Source organism: Callorhinus ursinus, unplaced genomic scaffold (assembly GCF_003265705.2).
Source record: "Callorhinus ursinus isolate GAN/ISIS: 27379988/994484 unplaced genomic scaffold, GSC_fseal_2.0 scaffold4, whole genome shotgun sequence".
Lineage (NCBI taxonomy): Eukaryota > Metazoa > Chordata > Mammalia > Carnivora > Otariidae > Callorhinus > Callorhinus ursinus.
This window is the reverse complement of record NW_027397066.1, coordinates 13,846,055-13,859,838: the sequence shown is the minus strand read 5'-3', so window position 1 is coordinate 13,859,838 and position 13,784 is coordinate 13,846,055. Positions and strand designations below refer to the sequence as shown.

The window sequence follows — 13,784 nt, the reverse complement described above, 5'->3', positions numbered from 1 at the left end:
TACATAGGAATGTTTACCATGGTTATTCTGTCCCTAATCCAGCACTACATGTTGAGCGTGCATACGTCTATAAACAGGGAGGATAGATACTTTCTCTTCAACAAGAGAAGCTTTATCCTGTTCTAATTTAGGGACTACCAAGCATCACCCAGAGATGCGGAACTTTGAAATTAATGCCATTACTGAATAAAATTTTTGATTGTCTCATTTGTGCAAGGAGTTAAAGTATTTTGTAGTTTAAGTTGAATAACTGTAAATTGATGACCAGAAGAATGAATTGCAGTAAACATTGGTCAGTTCACCAGTAAATTTGGGTTATCTTCCTTCTGGACAAATAGAATTATACTTCCCCATCCCTTTGAAGTTAGCATGCCCGTAAGATTTGCTTTTGTCAAAGAAATGTGAGTGGAATTGACTTGTATAACTTTCAGGAAGAATCAGTTTGCCATTCATGTTCTTTTTGCATATCATGCAAGTGGGGAAGTTCTAGAGATTGGAACCTTCTCAAGCCTTCTGTTTGCTTGGTGAGAACCATCTGTAGTGAAACTCCTCTGCCTCCCTATCCCAACCCCAGCTCCCCGTGAGCAGGCAGGTAAGCAGGAAATATTTTTTTTGTTGCTGTTTTAAGCCCCTAAAATTTTTAGATTTTTTGTTACTGCACTATAACCTAGCCCATCCTAACTAATGTAGATTACTGTAAAAGTGATCATGAAAACTTCAAAGGCCGATCATCTTGGCAACTGAGTGGAATCTGTAACTGAAATCATCCACTGATAATTCCAAAAGCACTTTCACTAGTGATTTCACTTGCTTCTTCAATTGTGACCATTCTGGAAAAGGTGACTGTGAAATTCAAATTTCATTCTTTTCTCCTTGTGAAATGTAAAACTACATCTTCACTACTGAGAGGTAATGATGAACAATGAAATACTTTCTCCTAAAAAAAAAAGTAAGCAAGCAAGCAAGTAAGCAGGCCAATAAGGATAAGCCGCAAAAAAAGGGAGGGTGACACTGAATGCATAGGAGTTTCTAAGAAGAGTAAAGCATATTTCCCAAAGACTTGTGCATAAATTTCCACTAATACACAGTACTTCTCAGCAAACTTCGGGTGTTTTAGCTTTGACTTGACACCTGCACATATACAGAAACCCCTGCACTCTGGTGCAAAAGTGAAAAAAATGTTATTGGAGTTTATATCCAATCAAAAGTTTTCAAAAAAAAAAAAAGGAAAGAAAGAAAGAAAAAAGTTTTCCCTCTCTCTGAAGAAGAAATATTTTCTGTAGCACAGCGTAGAATTTATTTCATCACATTTGTGAAGTGCTAAATCCCGTGCCACCCACCGTACGAAGGTCATGAAAGTGACAGATGCCAATATACGGACGTCTCAATTGGTTGCTGTCCCACGGGAGTTTACATTTTGCGGAGCATAACAGTTTCTTTTTTTTGGAGTTTTCACCCAGCCACACCCAATCCTCCGGTAAACAATTTTCAATGAAAAGCCCCTCATCTTTTCCCTAATCCTTGCAAATATTCTCGCTTTGCTAGATCTCTTCACCCTGGAAACTGAAGTCACTGTGGGATCTCTCTCTGGATATATGGCAGTTCTTTCTGATGCAGCCGAATGGCCGGCTTGATCTTTCCCTGCGGTGGCAGGATGACAGTGACCCCCAAAGTTTCCAGCACTTAAGGCACAAAGCGCAGCCTGAACCCTAACAGGGCAGAAAACTCTGGCGGTTTCCACCGCTCTTCTTATCGAGGAGCCCAGGGAAGCTAAGGCGACTGGGTCAGACTCGGCGATGCGGGCGACGCAGTCCTGTGCTCAGCGAGTTGGAAGCTAAGCGCACAAGCTGCACAGCGCAAAGAAGTCAAGGCCAGTCTGCAACCCCGCTGTGAGAGAACTGTGCCCATCCCTGCTGGACTACAAGAACCGGCATGCATCGCGTAGCGGCGGCAAGCTCCGCTCCGGGGCCCCGGCGCAACGGAGCCTGGGAAGTGAAGTCTCCGGGCGGCCCGAGTCGCGTCGCGAAATCAGACGGGAGGCGTTGCTAGTCCGCTCCACGCCGGTTTCTGGCCGGGCTCCGAGCCTCTCTCTCCCGCTCAGGATTTTCGCGGGCGGCGGCGGGAGCAGTATGGCTTGCTTGAGTAAACTCCGGGGGGAGGAGGGAGACGGGAGTGGATGGGGAGGCGGGGTCAGCGGAAGCGGCAGGTTGCTTCCTTCTCCTCACGCTCCCTCCCCGCCTCTCCCTGAGGGAGCGGTGGGAGGGGGAGGGAAGGGCATAGGGAAGGTAGTGACACGTGTCAATCAACCCCCCCTCCGGGGGGCGCGCGCTCCGGGGCTCGCGCCGAGGGCTCGCGCCCCTGCCTCGTGCCTGCGCCGCTCGTATGTAAATGAGGGCGCGTGACGCGGGACGCAGATGGACAAGGGAAGAGAGAGAATGGCCGCTGCTGCCGCCGCTGCTGCCGCCGCCGCCGCCGCTCAGTGCCGGAGCCCTCGGTGCGCGGCGGAGAGGAGAGGATTCCGGCGGGAACTCGACTCTTGGCGCCACCGCCTCATGCACTGTGTAGGTAAGAGAGACACGGGCCGGAGCCCTGGCTCCGCGCGGCGACGGCTGCCGCAGCCCGAGGAGTTTGTGGCTGAGGGGGTTAGTTGAATCTCCCGTTCGGGTCAGTTCAATGGGGGAGCGCGATGGGAGCGGCGGCGGCGCGGCGGCTCCGGCGCTCGCCTTTTGTCTGGGGGCTTCTCGCCCGGCGCGGTTCGCGCTCCTTCCCTTCTCAGCTCTTGGGCTTCTCAGGAACTGTTAGTTCGGACCCGCTCGCTGAACCCCCGAGGAAACCGCTCGCTCGCGCTCTCCCCGAAACTCCGCGGCGCCCCTCGCAGCCCGCCGTCCACCCTGTCGGGGGGCAGGCAGCGGCCCGGTGGGTCGGCCTCGGGATAGAGGGGAGCCGGCTGGCAGGGCCGGCGGGAGGAAGGCGGGCTGGTCCGCGCCCCCGCCGGGCGCACACACACCCCCTTCTCGCCGCCGGGGGCCGGGCCGGCGGACGCGGCCGAGTTCCCGGGAACTGGGACCGGGGAGACCCCCCGGGCGCTCGCGGGGCGGGGGTCGCGGGTGGGCCAGCCGGGGGCGAGGGGCAGCGGGGGCGTCGCCCGAGGGGCGGGGGCACCCAACTCTGCCCTCTCGCGCTCGGCGGCGGCGGCGCTGTGTGTACCCCTTTAAGAAGGAGCTGCTCGAGCGCTGACGGTTGGGATTTGAAGTTCTTCCTCCCTCTTTGGAAGTCTGGACGGATGGGGGGTGTTGCCATGGCGACGGCACCCTTCCCTCCCCACCCCCCTCCTTTTCCCCTCGCGGACGCCCGGACGACTCTGGTCTTCTTGTTCTGTCATGTGATAGACCCTTCCCTGCACAGACACGCACACCGCCCTCCCCACCTCCCATCCCCGTTCTCTTGCAATTCCGTCTTCCCTTTGGTGGGGTCGGAATCGTTTTGCTACAAACTTCTGGGCTTGGGGCTGTCATTCTGCGGGTTGCTCGGGGTGGCAGGAGATTGTGGGAACTCCCCACCGTGCCGCGGTCGCTTTTTTTGTCTGAGTGAGACGTGTGCGAGGAGCTGTTACCCAGCAGGTTGGTTTAGTGGGCACAGGAGGGGCTGTGAGGGTTATGGGATGGGGTGTGTTGTGCCTGTTTGTTTTGCAAGGGGGTTGTGGGTTGGAGAGGAGGAACAGAGGTAGAAAGGAAGGTTGCATTGTCTTAAGGACTGGATGGGTAGCAGTAGCAGCTTGCTCGACTGGCGATTAAATCTTGGCATTTGGAGTTGAGGAGTACCTTATTGCCTTAAGAAAACAACTCTCTTACCTTGTTTCCATCTGTTCTTGCGCCACCTCGCGCCCCTTTTCCCCACACCCCCCTCAGATTTGTTTGGTTAGCGCCTGAAGATCTTTCTTGTGTTTCCCTAGTGAAAAGGAGACCGTGGTAGAATAAACCAGTACAGCTTCAGCTTAGAAATGCGCACTGCAGAATACGGTGGATATAGAAAAATGTACAAGAAGGAAGCTTGCTCCGACTAGGAGCATTTAAGTTCACTTTAAGCGATAAACTGTTTTACCCTTATAAAATATATTTTGGTCTTATTTAAGGAAACATTTTGGGAAATAGCTTTAGTCAAGTATTTATAAGTGATTTTAGTTCTTAGAAAAAGTAAAAAAAAAAAAAAACAACCCTCACGGTATTCTTTTATAAAAATGTTAAGCCAAGTGTTGCTAGTGCTTCCTGAATACAAAATGGACCCATTTTTATAATTGCTTATGTAAAGATCTCTTCCACTGACAACCTGTTCAGAAATTGTTGAGTTCCTTTGGTGGGAATCAGGCAGGATGACAGCGTTGAAACACTGGCTCACGATATAATTCTGTCAAGTTTTACGGAGGCACACAGTGATTTGTAGATGTCTTCGGTCAGTTTTTATGTTTTGGAATACTTTAGGGTTTTTCCCTTTTCTTCTTTAGATACATTAAGTATGGCTCTATATCACAAAAATATGTGTAGTTTTGAAAAATAGTCAAATTTTAAACACGATATTGGATTTGATGGAAAAAGGGATTTAGAATATCTTTCTGCCTTACCTACTTAGACATACAAGTAAGATTGGAAGACGTTGAAAAATGAGTTGATGTGGTATGTCTAACATGCAATCTCTATATATTTTTAATGTAGTGTATAACTGTACTGTGTTTGAAAGGAAATTTTTTCTTGGGCTTTAACTATATTTGAGAGTGGTTTCCCATAGTCCCAGCCAGGAGACCTAGTAAAACCCATCTCATACTTTGTTTTTGTCATTGTTATTTTTACATAAACATTAAAACTCTTTTAAACAGGATATACACTTGTTGATTGGGTTTTTTTCAGTATTGTATATGCGAAGCACTTATTCACAGTGTGAATTAGGATTAAATGTAGTTTATGTGATTATCTTAAATTACCATTTGCTCTTAACGTGCTTATATTCAATACTTAACTTTGTAAACATATTTACAAAAAAGCCCAAATCTTTTTCCTTTTGCATGTGTGTGAATATTTATATGTATATTTATATATACATATATACATATATATTATATATTTATATTTCTGTATTGAATATATTCAGTGCTCTTATTGCTTGAAATCATTTTCATAAATTATACTTTCTATAACTTGGAAAAGAAAATGATCCAAAAGTTTTATTTTTATGAGACAGAAATTGTAAGCAATGTCCTAGGCTCATACAGCAAATTAGTATTGAGCCGGTAGTGAAGTTTTAAATCTCAATTTTTAGCCAGAGTTTTTAAAGTAATCTGATTTTTTTTATAACTCATATATAATATTCTAATTTCATAAGGGAAAAAGTTCATTTTAGTTGTCATGACTGCTGGTAGTTAGCTAAGATGCTTAACTCTTGATATGGAAAGTGATTTTTGCTTTTCTCTATTTGTGGAACTCATGTCTTTAGGTTAGATTTGTGACTACGCTGTGATTTATTCCTGGGTTTTCTTTTTTACAATTTAATTGAAAAGTTCTACAAACTCTTATGTCCTAATTAATAGCTCTATTCACAATGTGCTTTTTATAATTTATTTTTCTATAATCATCCTATACAGTGCTATAATTTTGAGTATGCTCAGCTAACAAATGTTTGCATGCTTATTGGATATAGTAAATAGTATCCTAGTATTCAGTATGACATTGAGCGATAACGGATAAAGTCTTGGGTCTTATGGAATATATAATGCAGTTAGTATCTGATAAGTCATTAAATTTAAAACAAAGTAAAGTCGAGCATAAAAGAAATGCGTTAGCATATTTTTAAATATTACCAGGTCTTGTATAGTCTATTAGGATATTCAATCTGGGAGATAGGCCAAGTTTTTTGTTTTTCTACTTTTTGCTAACTTTTAATTTTGATAAAATTTCAAATTTATAAGGAAAGTTGGAGAATAGTACAAGGAACTCCTATATACCCTTACCCACATTCACCAGTTGTATTACATTATGCTGCATTTATCATTCTTTCCTTATATCTGTTTTTTTCTGAACCATTTGAGGATACTTTAGTGACATCATACCTCTCTACCCTTAAGTTCTTCAGTGTATATTTCCTAAAACCAAGGACATTATCTAACCTAACCACAGTGTAAATTATTAAAAATGACATAATACTATTATCTATTTCATAATCCATGCTCAATTTTTATCTCTTTTATCTATAAGCTTCCCCTACCTCCTAGTCCTGGATCATGTATTGCATTTGGTAGTACTATCTCTTTAGTCTCTCTTAATCTGGAACACTTCCTCAGCCTTTCTCGTTTTTCTTGACCTTGACATTTTTTAAAAGTACAGGATGGTTATTTTGTAGAATGTCCCTAATTTGAATTTGTCTCTTGTTTTCTCATGACTAGATTGCTTATACATATTTGGCAGAATACCTCTAAAGAGATGTTCTCTCTTTATCAGTACATCATATCTTGAGGTTCATGATGTTGGTTTGTCTCAATGTTGGTGATGCTGGCTTTGAAAATTTCGTTAAGGTGGTATTCTCCATATTTCTCCCTGAAATTTATTACTTATCCTTTGGTAATTAATAATGTAATTTGTGGGAAAATATTTTGAGGAACAGAATATTAACATTCTCACCAATATTTCATCCACAAGTTTTAATATACGTTCATGATTTTCTAACTTCGTCATTCCTTCTCTAATTAATATTTGGTATTCTGTCATAAAGCAATCTTTCCTATCTCCTCCATTATTTATTTATTTATCCAGTTATTTTTATCAGCATGAACTCATGGATTCTTTATTTAATGGTTAAATCCATTACTGTGATTACTTTGATTCCCAGATTGTCTCAGGCTTGGTCTTTGGGAGCCTCATCAAGCTGGTTCCAATGTTTTTTGACAAGTCTCTCCTCTCACAACCCCTCTCACCCTCATCTCTCAAATGACTTTTTGAGCACTTCCTTCTTGCCAAAACAAGATATTCCAGGTTCATCTTGTACTTAACCTGCCCCAGCCCCGACATAAACCATTTCTCCAAAGAACCCTCCATTCTTTTTTAGTGGAGAATAGATTTAGATACCAAAACTGAACAGGTTTCAGGACTGTTTTTTTTTTTTTAATTATTTATTTGAGATAGAGAAAGAGAGAGAGAGAGTGAGCAAGAGAGCAGTAGTAGGAGAGCAGAGGGAGAGGGGGAAGCAGGCTCCTCTCCGAGCAGGGAGTCAGACGCAGGGCTCGATCCCAGGACCCTGGGACCATGACCCCAGCCAAAGGCAGACGCCCAACCAACTAGCCACCCAGGCGCCCCAGGACTGTTTTAAACCCTATTTTTTCTGATACAGAAGCTAATACTCAGTGTAACTGATTTGCCTAAGGTTGCAACAACAAAACAAAATGGCAAAGATTTGATTAGAATCATTCTATAAACTCCAGTTTCTTTTCTAAATATCAGTGTTGTCCAGTAGAAATATAATGGGAGCCAAATATTTTTTTAAAAATTTTCTGGTAACCACATTTGAAAAGCACATTTTTTAGGTCAATATCCTCAAAATATTTTAACATTAATCCATACAAAAATTATTAATGAGTTAGTTTACATTCTTTTTTTAATATTGAATTTCTGAAGTTAGGCATTTTATACATCTAGCACATCTTAATTTGAACTAGCCACATTTCAGGTGCTTAATAGCCACATGTGGCCAAGTGGCTGCCTCATTGGACAACATAGTTCTATAGTATAGTAGCTCCAGCCAACTTTTGATACCATGGTACCAGTTATTTCAAATGTGTTGATAATAACCAAACCCACAGCTTAATTTATCTTTCTCCATCTTTTATTTGTATAGAAAATACTGCAAATAAATAGGCTCTGGAGCTAGACTACCTGTGCTTGAAGCCTAGTGTTACCACTTACCAATGTGGACAAGTTACTTAACCTCCCTATACTTCAGTTTCTTATCTGTAAATTGGAGGTAATGAAGTGGTTTGAGAATTAGTTATGTTGATATATGTTAATATGTGTCTACCATATAGAAGGCATTCCATAAATATTAAGTATTATTATTATTAGTGATTGACAGGGGTTATTAGCAGCTTTGAGCTTTATGTTTTTGCCAATAGATTCTTTCTGGTGGGAATGCTGATAATAAAAGGATCATGAGGCATATTAGAGGAAAAGAGAGTGAGGGCTTGCATGATCAATATTCCAGGGTTATTTTAGAGCCACAGAGTGAGAGTTTTAGAATCACAGTATATCACTTAGCATAATCCTGTCTTTTCATATATGGGGAGATCCAAAGAATGATGCCTTCCTACATTTTAAGGAATCTTTTGGCTTTGGAGTACCTGAATACAAGGAATTAGTTTAAATTCATTTTAAAAATCTGTATCATACTAGATCATCTGCATTGCTGGTTTTATTGTGTTTCAGTCTAGCTTATAATCTATATTAAGTCATTATTTGGAAAACCTGTTTTGGTTTTTTAGTTTACAGAGGAGTAGCATCTCCCATTTGTCTTTCTTCATCAAGTAAAAACTCATAATCATATTCAGTTAGTTGATCATAGTTTATCAGACTGCTTTTCCCCCATTTGTTTGTCTAGCTTCTTCTCTACAGCTCATATATTTTCATCTGATTTTACTTCTCTTTTGTACACATTGCCCCAAATTCCCGACTATCTTTTTAGTTATATCATCTACCCTGCATCCTCCGTCACTTTTAAAAATCAATTATAACCTAGAGTCTTTTCTATTTATTGAAAAACAAGTTTGAGACCTTTCTTCATTCAGATTGGCCAGTTCTTTTCTGATGGGGATGTGCAGGGTGTGTATGTAGGAAGTAACTTGTCCAGTAGTCTTCATATTTAAGTAGTCAGCCATTTAGGGACAAGGGACTGGGTCTTCACAAATGGTAGAAAGGACTAAGTATTGAGAGAATATGGTTTTTTCCTTGGCTTTAATCATTATAGCCTTTGGCACAAGTCATTTATCTGTAAACTGGGATAATATCTGTCCTCATATTGTTCACTCTTTTTTGTTTTTGGAAAAGGTTTGTAATACTTATATAGTAGTGGTTTCTGGCTGAAGATATAAATTGAGGTATTAGGTATAAATTAAGGTATTAGCAGCATAAAGAATATAACTTAAATCCATAGAAATGGATTTCTATCCATTTCTATCCATCTACCCCTAGATCACCTAGGGGTAAGGGATAGTATAAGTAGAAAGGAGTAGAGTACTCTATGCCATGGCTTAAGAAATCTTAACATTCTTTGAGCAGAAGGGGAGCCTCAAAATAAGTCCGCTGAACTTTTACACTAAAAAGTAAGGCAATTAGCTCTAAGTAGGAAAATCAGGAGATAGTAGTATCACCAAATCTAAGGAGAGGAGTGTTAAAATTAAAAAGGATTGTTACATGTTGAGATGTTAAGTACCTTCAAACAGGAAAGTACACATTGTTTTTGGCAACATGTAGGTTCTAGGTGACATTAACTGGTAATTTCAGCGCTGTGGTGGGGAAGGAAGCCATATTGTAATAGGCTAGAAAATAATTAAGATGTATATAAGAGGAGATAACATTTGTAGTAGACTACTCATTTGAAAAGCTACATTTTGAGGAAAAACATAAATGAAGCAGCAATTGGAAGAACCTGGGGTCTAGGGATGTTTGTTGGTTTGGTGGGAGATAACCATTATGATGGGGAATGCTTTTTTGAATCAATAATAATTGATGATTACTTTTTATATTATTTGAGACTTGAATACAACAAGATATTGAGACAGATAAATAGAATGGGCTGGGTTTGACTCACTGAATGTGAACTATAAAAGTATCTCTTGGGGCACCCGGGTGGCTCAGTCGGTTAAGCGGACGTCTGCCTTTGGCTCAGGTCATGAACCAAGGGTCCTGGGATTGAGTCCCTCAGCGGGGAGCCTGCTTCTCCCTCTCCCTCTGCCTGCCACTGCCCCTGCTTGTGCGCGCTCCTCTCTCTCTCTGTGTCAAATAAATAAAATCTTTTAAAAAAATAAAAATACCTTTTTTCTTCAAAAAGTATTTTCCTAATTAAGTTTATCACTAAGATATGTGCGGAATTAGTGTGTCACATAATTTAAAGGAATGATTTTTTTCCACTTAATTTACTGTTGTCAGTTAATCATCAAATATCGTGAGTCCTACTATGTACCAGTTGATGGGGTGTGATTCTTTGTTTCTTCCTTACTGGGTTGTTAACTGGAAATAGACTTAGGAATCAGAGATTAAAATACAGACTTTTTAAACGGTGGGTAGTATGGAAGACCGTGGCTTGGAATTGAAGCCAAATCAGACTTCTTTACTCCCTGTCCCCCTGAACTGCACTTACCAACCTATCAAAGATAGAGCAGCCAGCAGGGAACTCTGTGCCTTGTAGAGCTTGGTAAGTTTATCATGTGATTTGCTTATTGGTAGGTATGACCATCTAGGCGGAGTGAAACAGAGGCTTGGCCATGCATGAAGAATGACCTTTAAAAACATTAATTCATCCCACTAGGAACAACTATCAAGATGTTGCCAATATTAGTCATTCCTCTTTCCTTTGGGAGGCCTGAATAAAGGGTAGAGAAAAGGGCAGAAGCTTCTTTCAAAATACTTCCCCTAACCATGTGGAAATTGTTGGGAGAGGTGGGGACTGTGGGTGGGTAAAAAGCTTATTGTAAACACTAGGAATAGGGCTCAGACTTTGCTTTTATTAAAGCACTGACAGTTATCAGAGATGTTAAATATTAGAGTTCGTATAATAGAAAGACAAAAGAGGGAGCAATTAATTTTGATTTGAAATGATGAAGCTTCCGGAGATTGAGTGAAAGCAGGAGTTGGCAAACTTTTTTTTTTAATATTCATTATGCTGTACTTTTCATCTCCTGACTTATTTATTTTATAACTAGAGGTTTATACTTCTTAATCCCCTTTACCTATTTTGCCCATCCTTGCACCCACCTCCCCTCTGGCAATAACCAGTTCTCTGTATTTAAGGGTCTGGGTTTTTTGTTTGTTTTTTTGTTTATGTTTGTTTGTTTTGTTTTTTAGATTCCTCATATAAGTGAAATCTTGTGGTACTTGTCTTTGTCTGACTTACTTCACTTAGCATGATACCCTCTAGGCCCATCAGTGTTGTTGCAAATGGTAAGATCTCATTTTTGTTTTATGACAGAGTAATATTCTAGTGTGTGTGTGTGTGTGTGTGTGTGTGTGTGTGTGTGTGTGTGTCGCAATTTTACCCATCCATCAATGGACACTTGGATTGGCTGTTGTAAATAATGCTGCAATAAACATAGGGGTGCATATATCTTTTTGAATTAGTGTTTTTGTTTTCTTTGGGTAAATACCCAGTAGTGGAATTACTGGGTCATATGGTGTTTCTATTTTTAGTTTTTTGAAGAACGTCCGTACTGTTTTCCACAGTGGCTGCACCATGTTACGTTTCAGGCAATAGTGCCTAAGCATTCCCTTACTCCATATCCTCTCCAACACTTGTTATTTCTTTTTCTTTCTTTCTTTCTTTTCTTTTTTTTTATTAACACGTAATGTATTATTTGTTTCAGGGGTACAGGCCTGTGATTCATTAGTCTTACACAATTCAGAGCTCACCATAGCACATACCCTCCCCAGTGTCCATCAGCCGGCCACCCCATCTCTCTGTTATTTCTTGTCTTTTTGATACTAGCCATTCTGACTGAGGTAATATCTCATTGTAGTTTGATTTGCATTCCCTTGATGATTAGTGATGCTAAGCATCTTTTCTTGTGTCTGTTGACCATCTGTATGTCTTCTTTGGAAAAATGTTTATTCAGGTGAACTACCCATTTTTTAATTGGATTTTTTTGGGGGGTCTTGGAGTTGTCTATGTTCCATATATATTTTGGATTTTAACCCCTTATCAGATATATCATTTGCAAATATCTTCTCCCATTCAGTAGGTTGATTTTTTTGTTTTGTTGATAAGGTTTCCTGTGCTGTACAAAAGCTTTTTTTGTAAAGTGTGGGGTAATAAATTTGGTCTCTGTTGCAACTACTCAACTTTACTGTTAAAGTGCAAAAGCAATATATAAATGAATGAACATGGCTGTATTCCTGTAAAAAATTATTTACAAAAATAACCAGCTGTGGCCTACAGATCATAGTTCGCTTATCCGTAAGTTAAATGATCCAGCAGGAGAGTAGGGTGGAGGGAACAGGCAGAGGGATAGTATAAGCAAAAGTATGGAACTCTAAATAATGATATATTCTGAAAATATTCAGCACTCTAGTGTCATTGGAGTATAAGGTGGGAGTAGGGAGTGGGACTGGAAGTATAAATTATGGCCTCTATAAGGAAGAAATTATTAGTCTTGAAGTTTTTTTTTGTTTTAAACGGGTAATAAGCATGATCAGATAAGTTGGCTTATGTTCATTTTGAACATCTGCTGTTGGTTCAGGTTTGAGGGTTTTTTTGTTTGTAATAGTTTTAAGAAGCTCAAATTGAAGCAGCCCTTTTAAGTCAAAACTGGGAAAATGAGCAGTCTCCACTTCACTGTATTTATTAAGACGTTGGATAGCTGAATCGCAAATGGCACCCTTTTTTTCTGCCTGGGCTCTGAACAACTTGAAAAATAAGGAAAAAGATGGGAGCCAAAATATTACTTCTGCTGATGAGACCAGGATAGAGGAAGAGCTTGGTGGGAGAGTCACATGGTCTGGCATTGGCCAACTTATCCACCTACTCCTAGGCATACTAGGAAAGCAGAGCAAAATATGAGTTCTCTGCAGGTATGTTTTCCCAATAGTTTACTCCCAAAGGGAAAGGAAGCAGAACTGAGCTCTGTCTACTCAATTATTCTTTACAAAATCACCAATCAGATCATGCAGTTAGTTCACTTCCCTAGGGGTGAAAAGAGGCTCATATTGTGCTTGTGAAGAATCCTTCCTCATAGAAACAAGGAGCAAGGAAAAGGTGTTATTCCTCCAACAATCCAGGCTACTTTTTTGCAGTTATATCTGTAGGTAAGTTCAACTCTTATTATACTGAAAAGTCAAACTTCATATTCTGGATATTTAAAGAAATATTTAATTCTAGTGTTTGAAACAACCATATTTTTTAAACTCTTTTTTAATGAACTAGATTTTCTACCTGTGTAAGATACTTAAATAAAATCCATGTTTGGTGAAAAAGAAAGACAATACTAACTTCTTTATCAAGTGACTTTTTAAATTTAGAAAGAATAGAGCACTATTTTTTTAAGTGAAAAAAGCAGATACTTTGATAAATAGATTATGCTTTTAATCAGCTCTGATTATGGGTGCTTATGTAGTTTATTCACTAGTATTTCTTTCTTTAAAATGGTATCAATTCTTCTTTATCCTCTTCCTCTTTTCAGAACAATTCCGTACTAAACTATTAGGTGGGACCAAGCAAGGGTAGGTGTCTACACTGGATGGTATATGTGGTAGAGAGAGAAGTGGAATGTCAGAGGCTGACAGGATTAAGCAGGGTCCCGATGTGGGTTGATGGAGTTTCAAGAGGTGCGGAGTCATGTGCCTAGAAGGGCATGCTGGTACAAGTTGTCAGAGTCCCAGCAGGGTATCTGTGAAGAATAGTAGACCTGGTATGAGGGAGGGTTGGTTGTTCTTATTAAGGGGTGTCCAGACCTGAACAGGGTAAGAGGGTAAAGAGGGCATCTCCTTGGAGGTGGGGTGGGAAAGAAAGGCATCCGTGTAGGAGAGTAAGCTGGTGTGGGCGTA

The 13,784-nt window shown here is 40.7% G+C and overlaps 1 protein-coding gene across 13 annotated transcripts in view; it reads left to right on the top strand.

Annotated features, from left to right (window-relative positions):
• The first annotated feature begins 1,081 nt into the window (after positions 1-1,081).
• LCORL (ligand dependent nuclear receptor corepressor like) overlaps positions 1,082-13,784 on the top strand; it is a 163,425-nt gene continuing 150,722 nt past the window's right edge. For 8 of the 13 annotated variants that reach the window (XM_025887517.2, XM_073891468.1, XM_073891473.1 and 5 more), the window contains exon 1: positions 1,082-2,565. In XM_025887517.2, the coding sequence (XP_025743302.1) occupies positions 2,415-2,565 (151 nt within the window). In that variant the 5' untranslated portion in view covers positions 1,082-2,414. Of the gene's footprint in view, positions 2,566-3,507; positions 3,621-13,784 lie in introns of those variants that run through there. The other 5 variants (XM_073891470.1, XM_073891469.1, XM_073891467.1 and 2 more) reach the window with 5 other exon arrangements.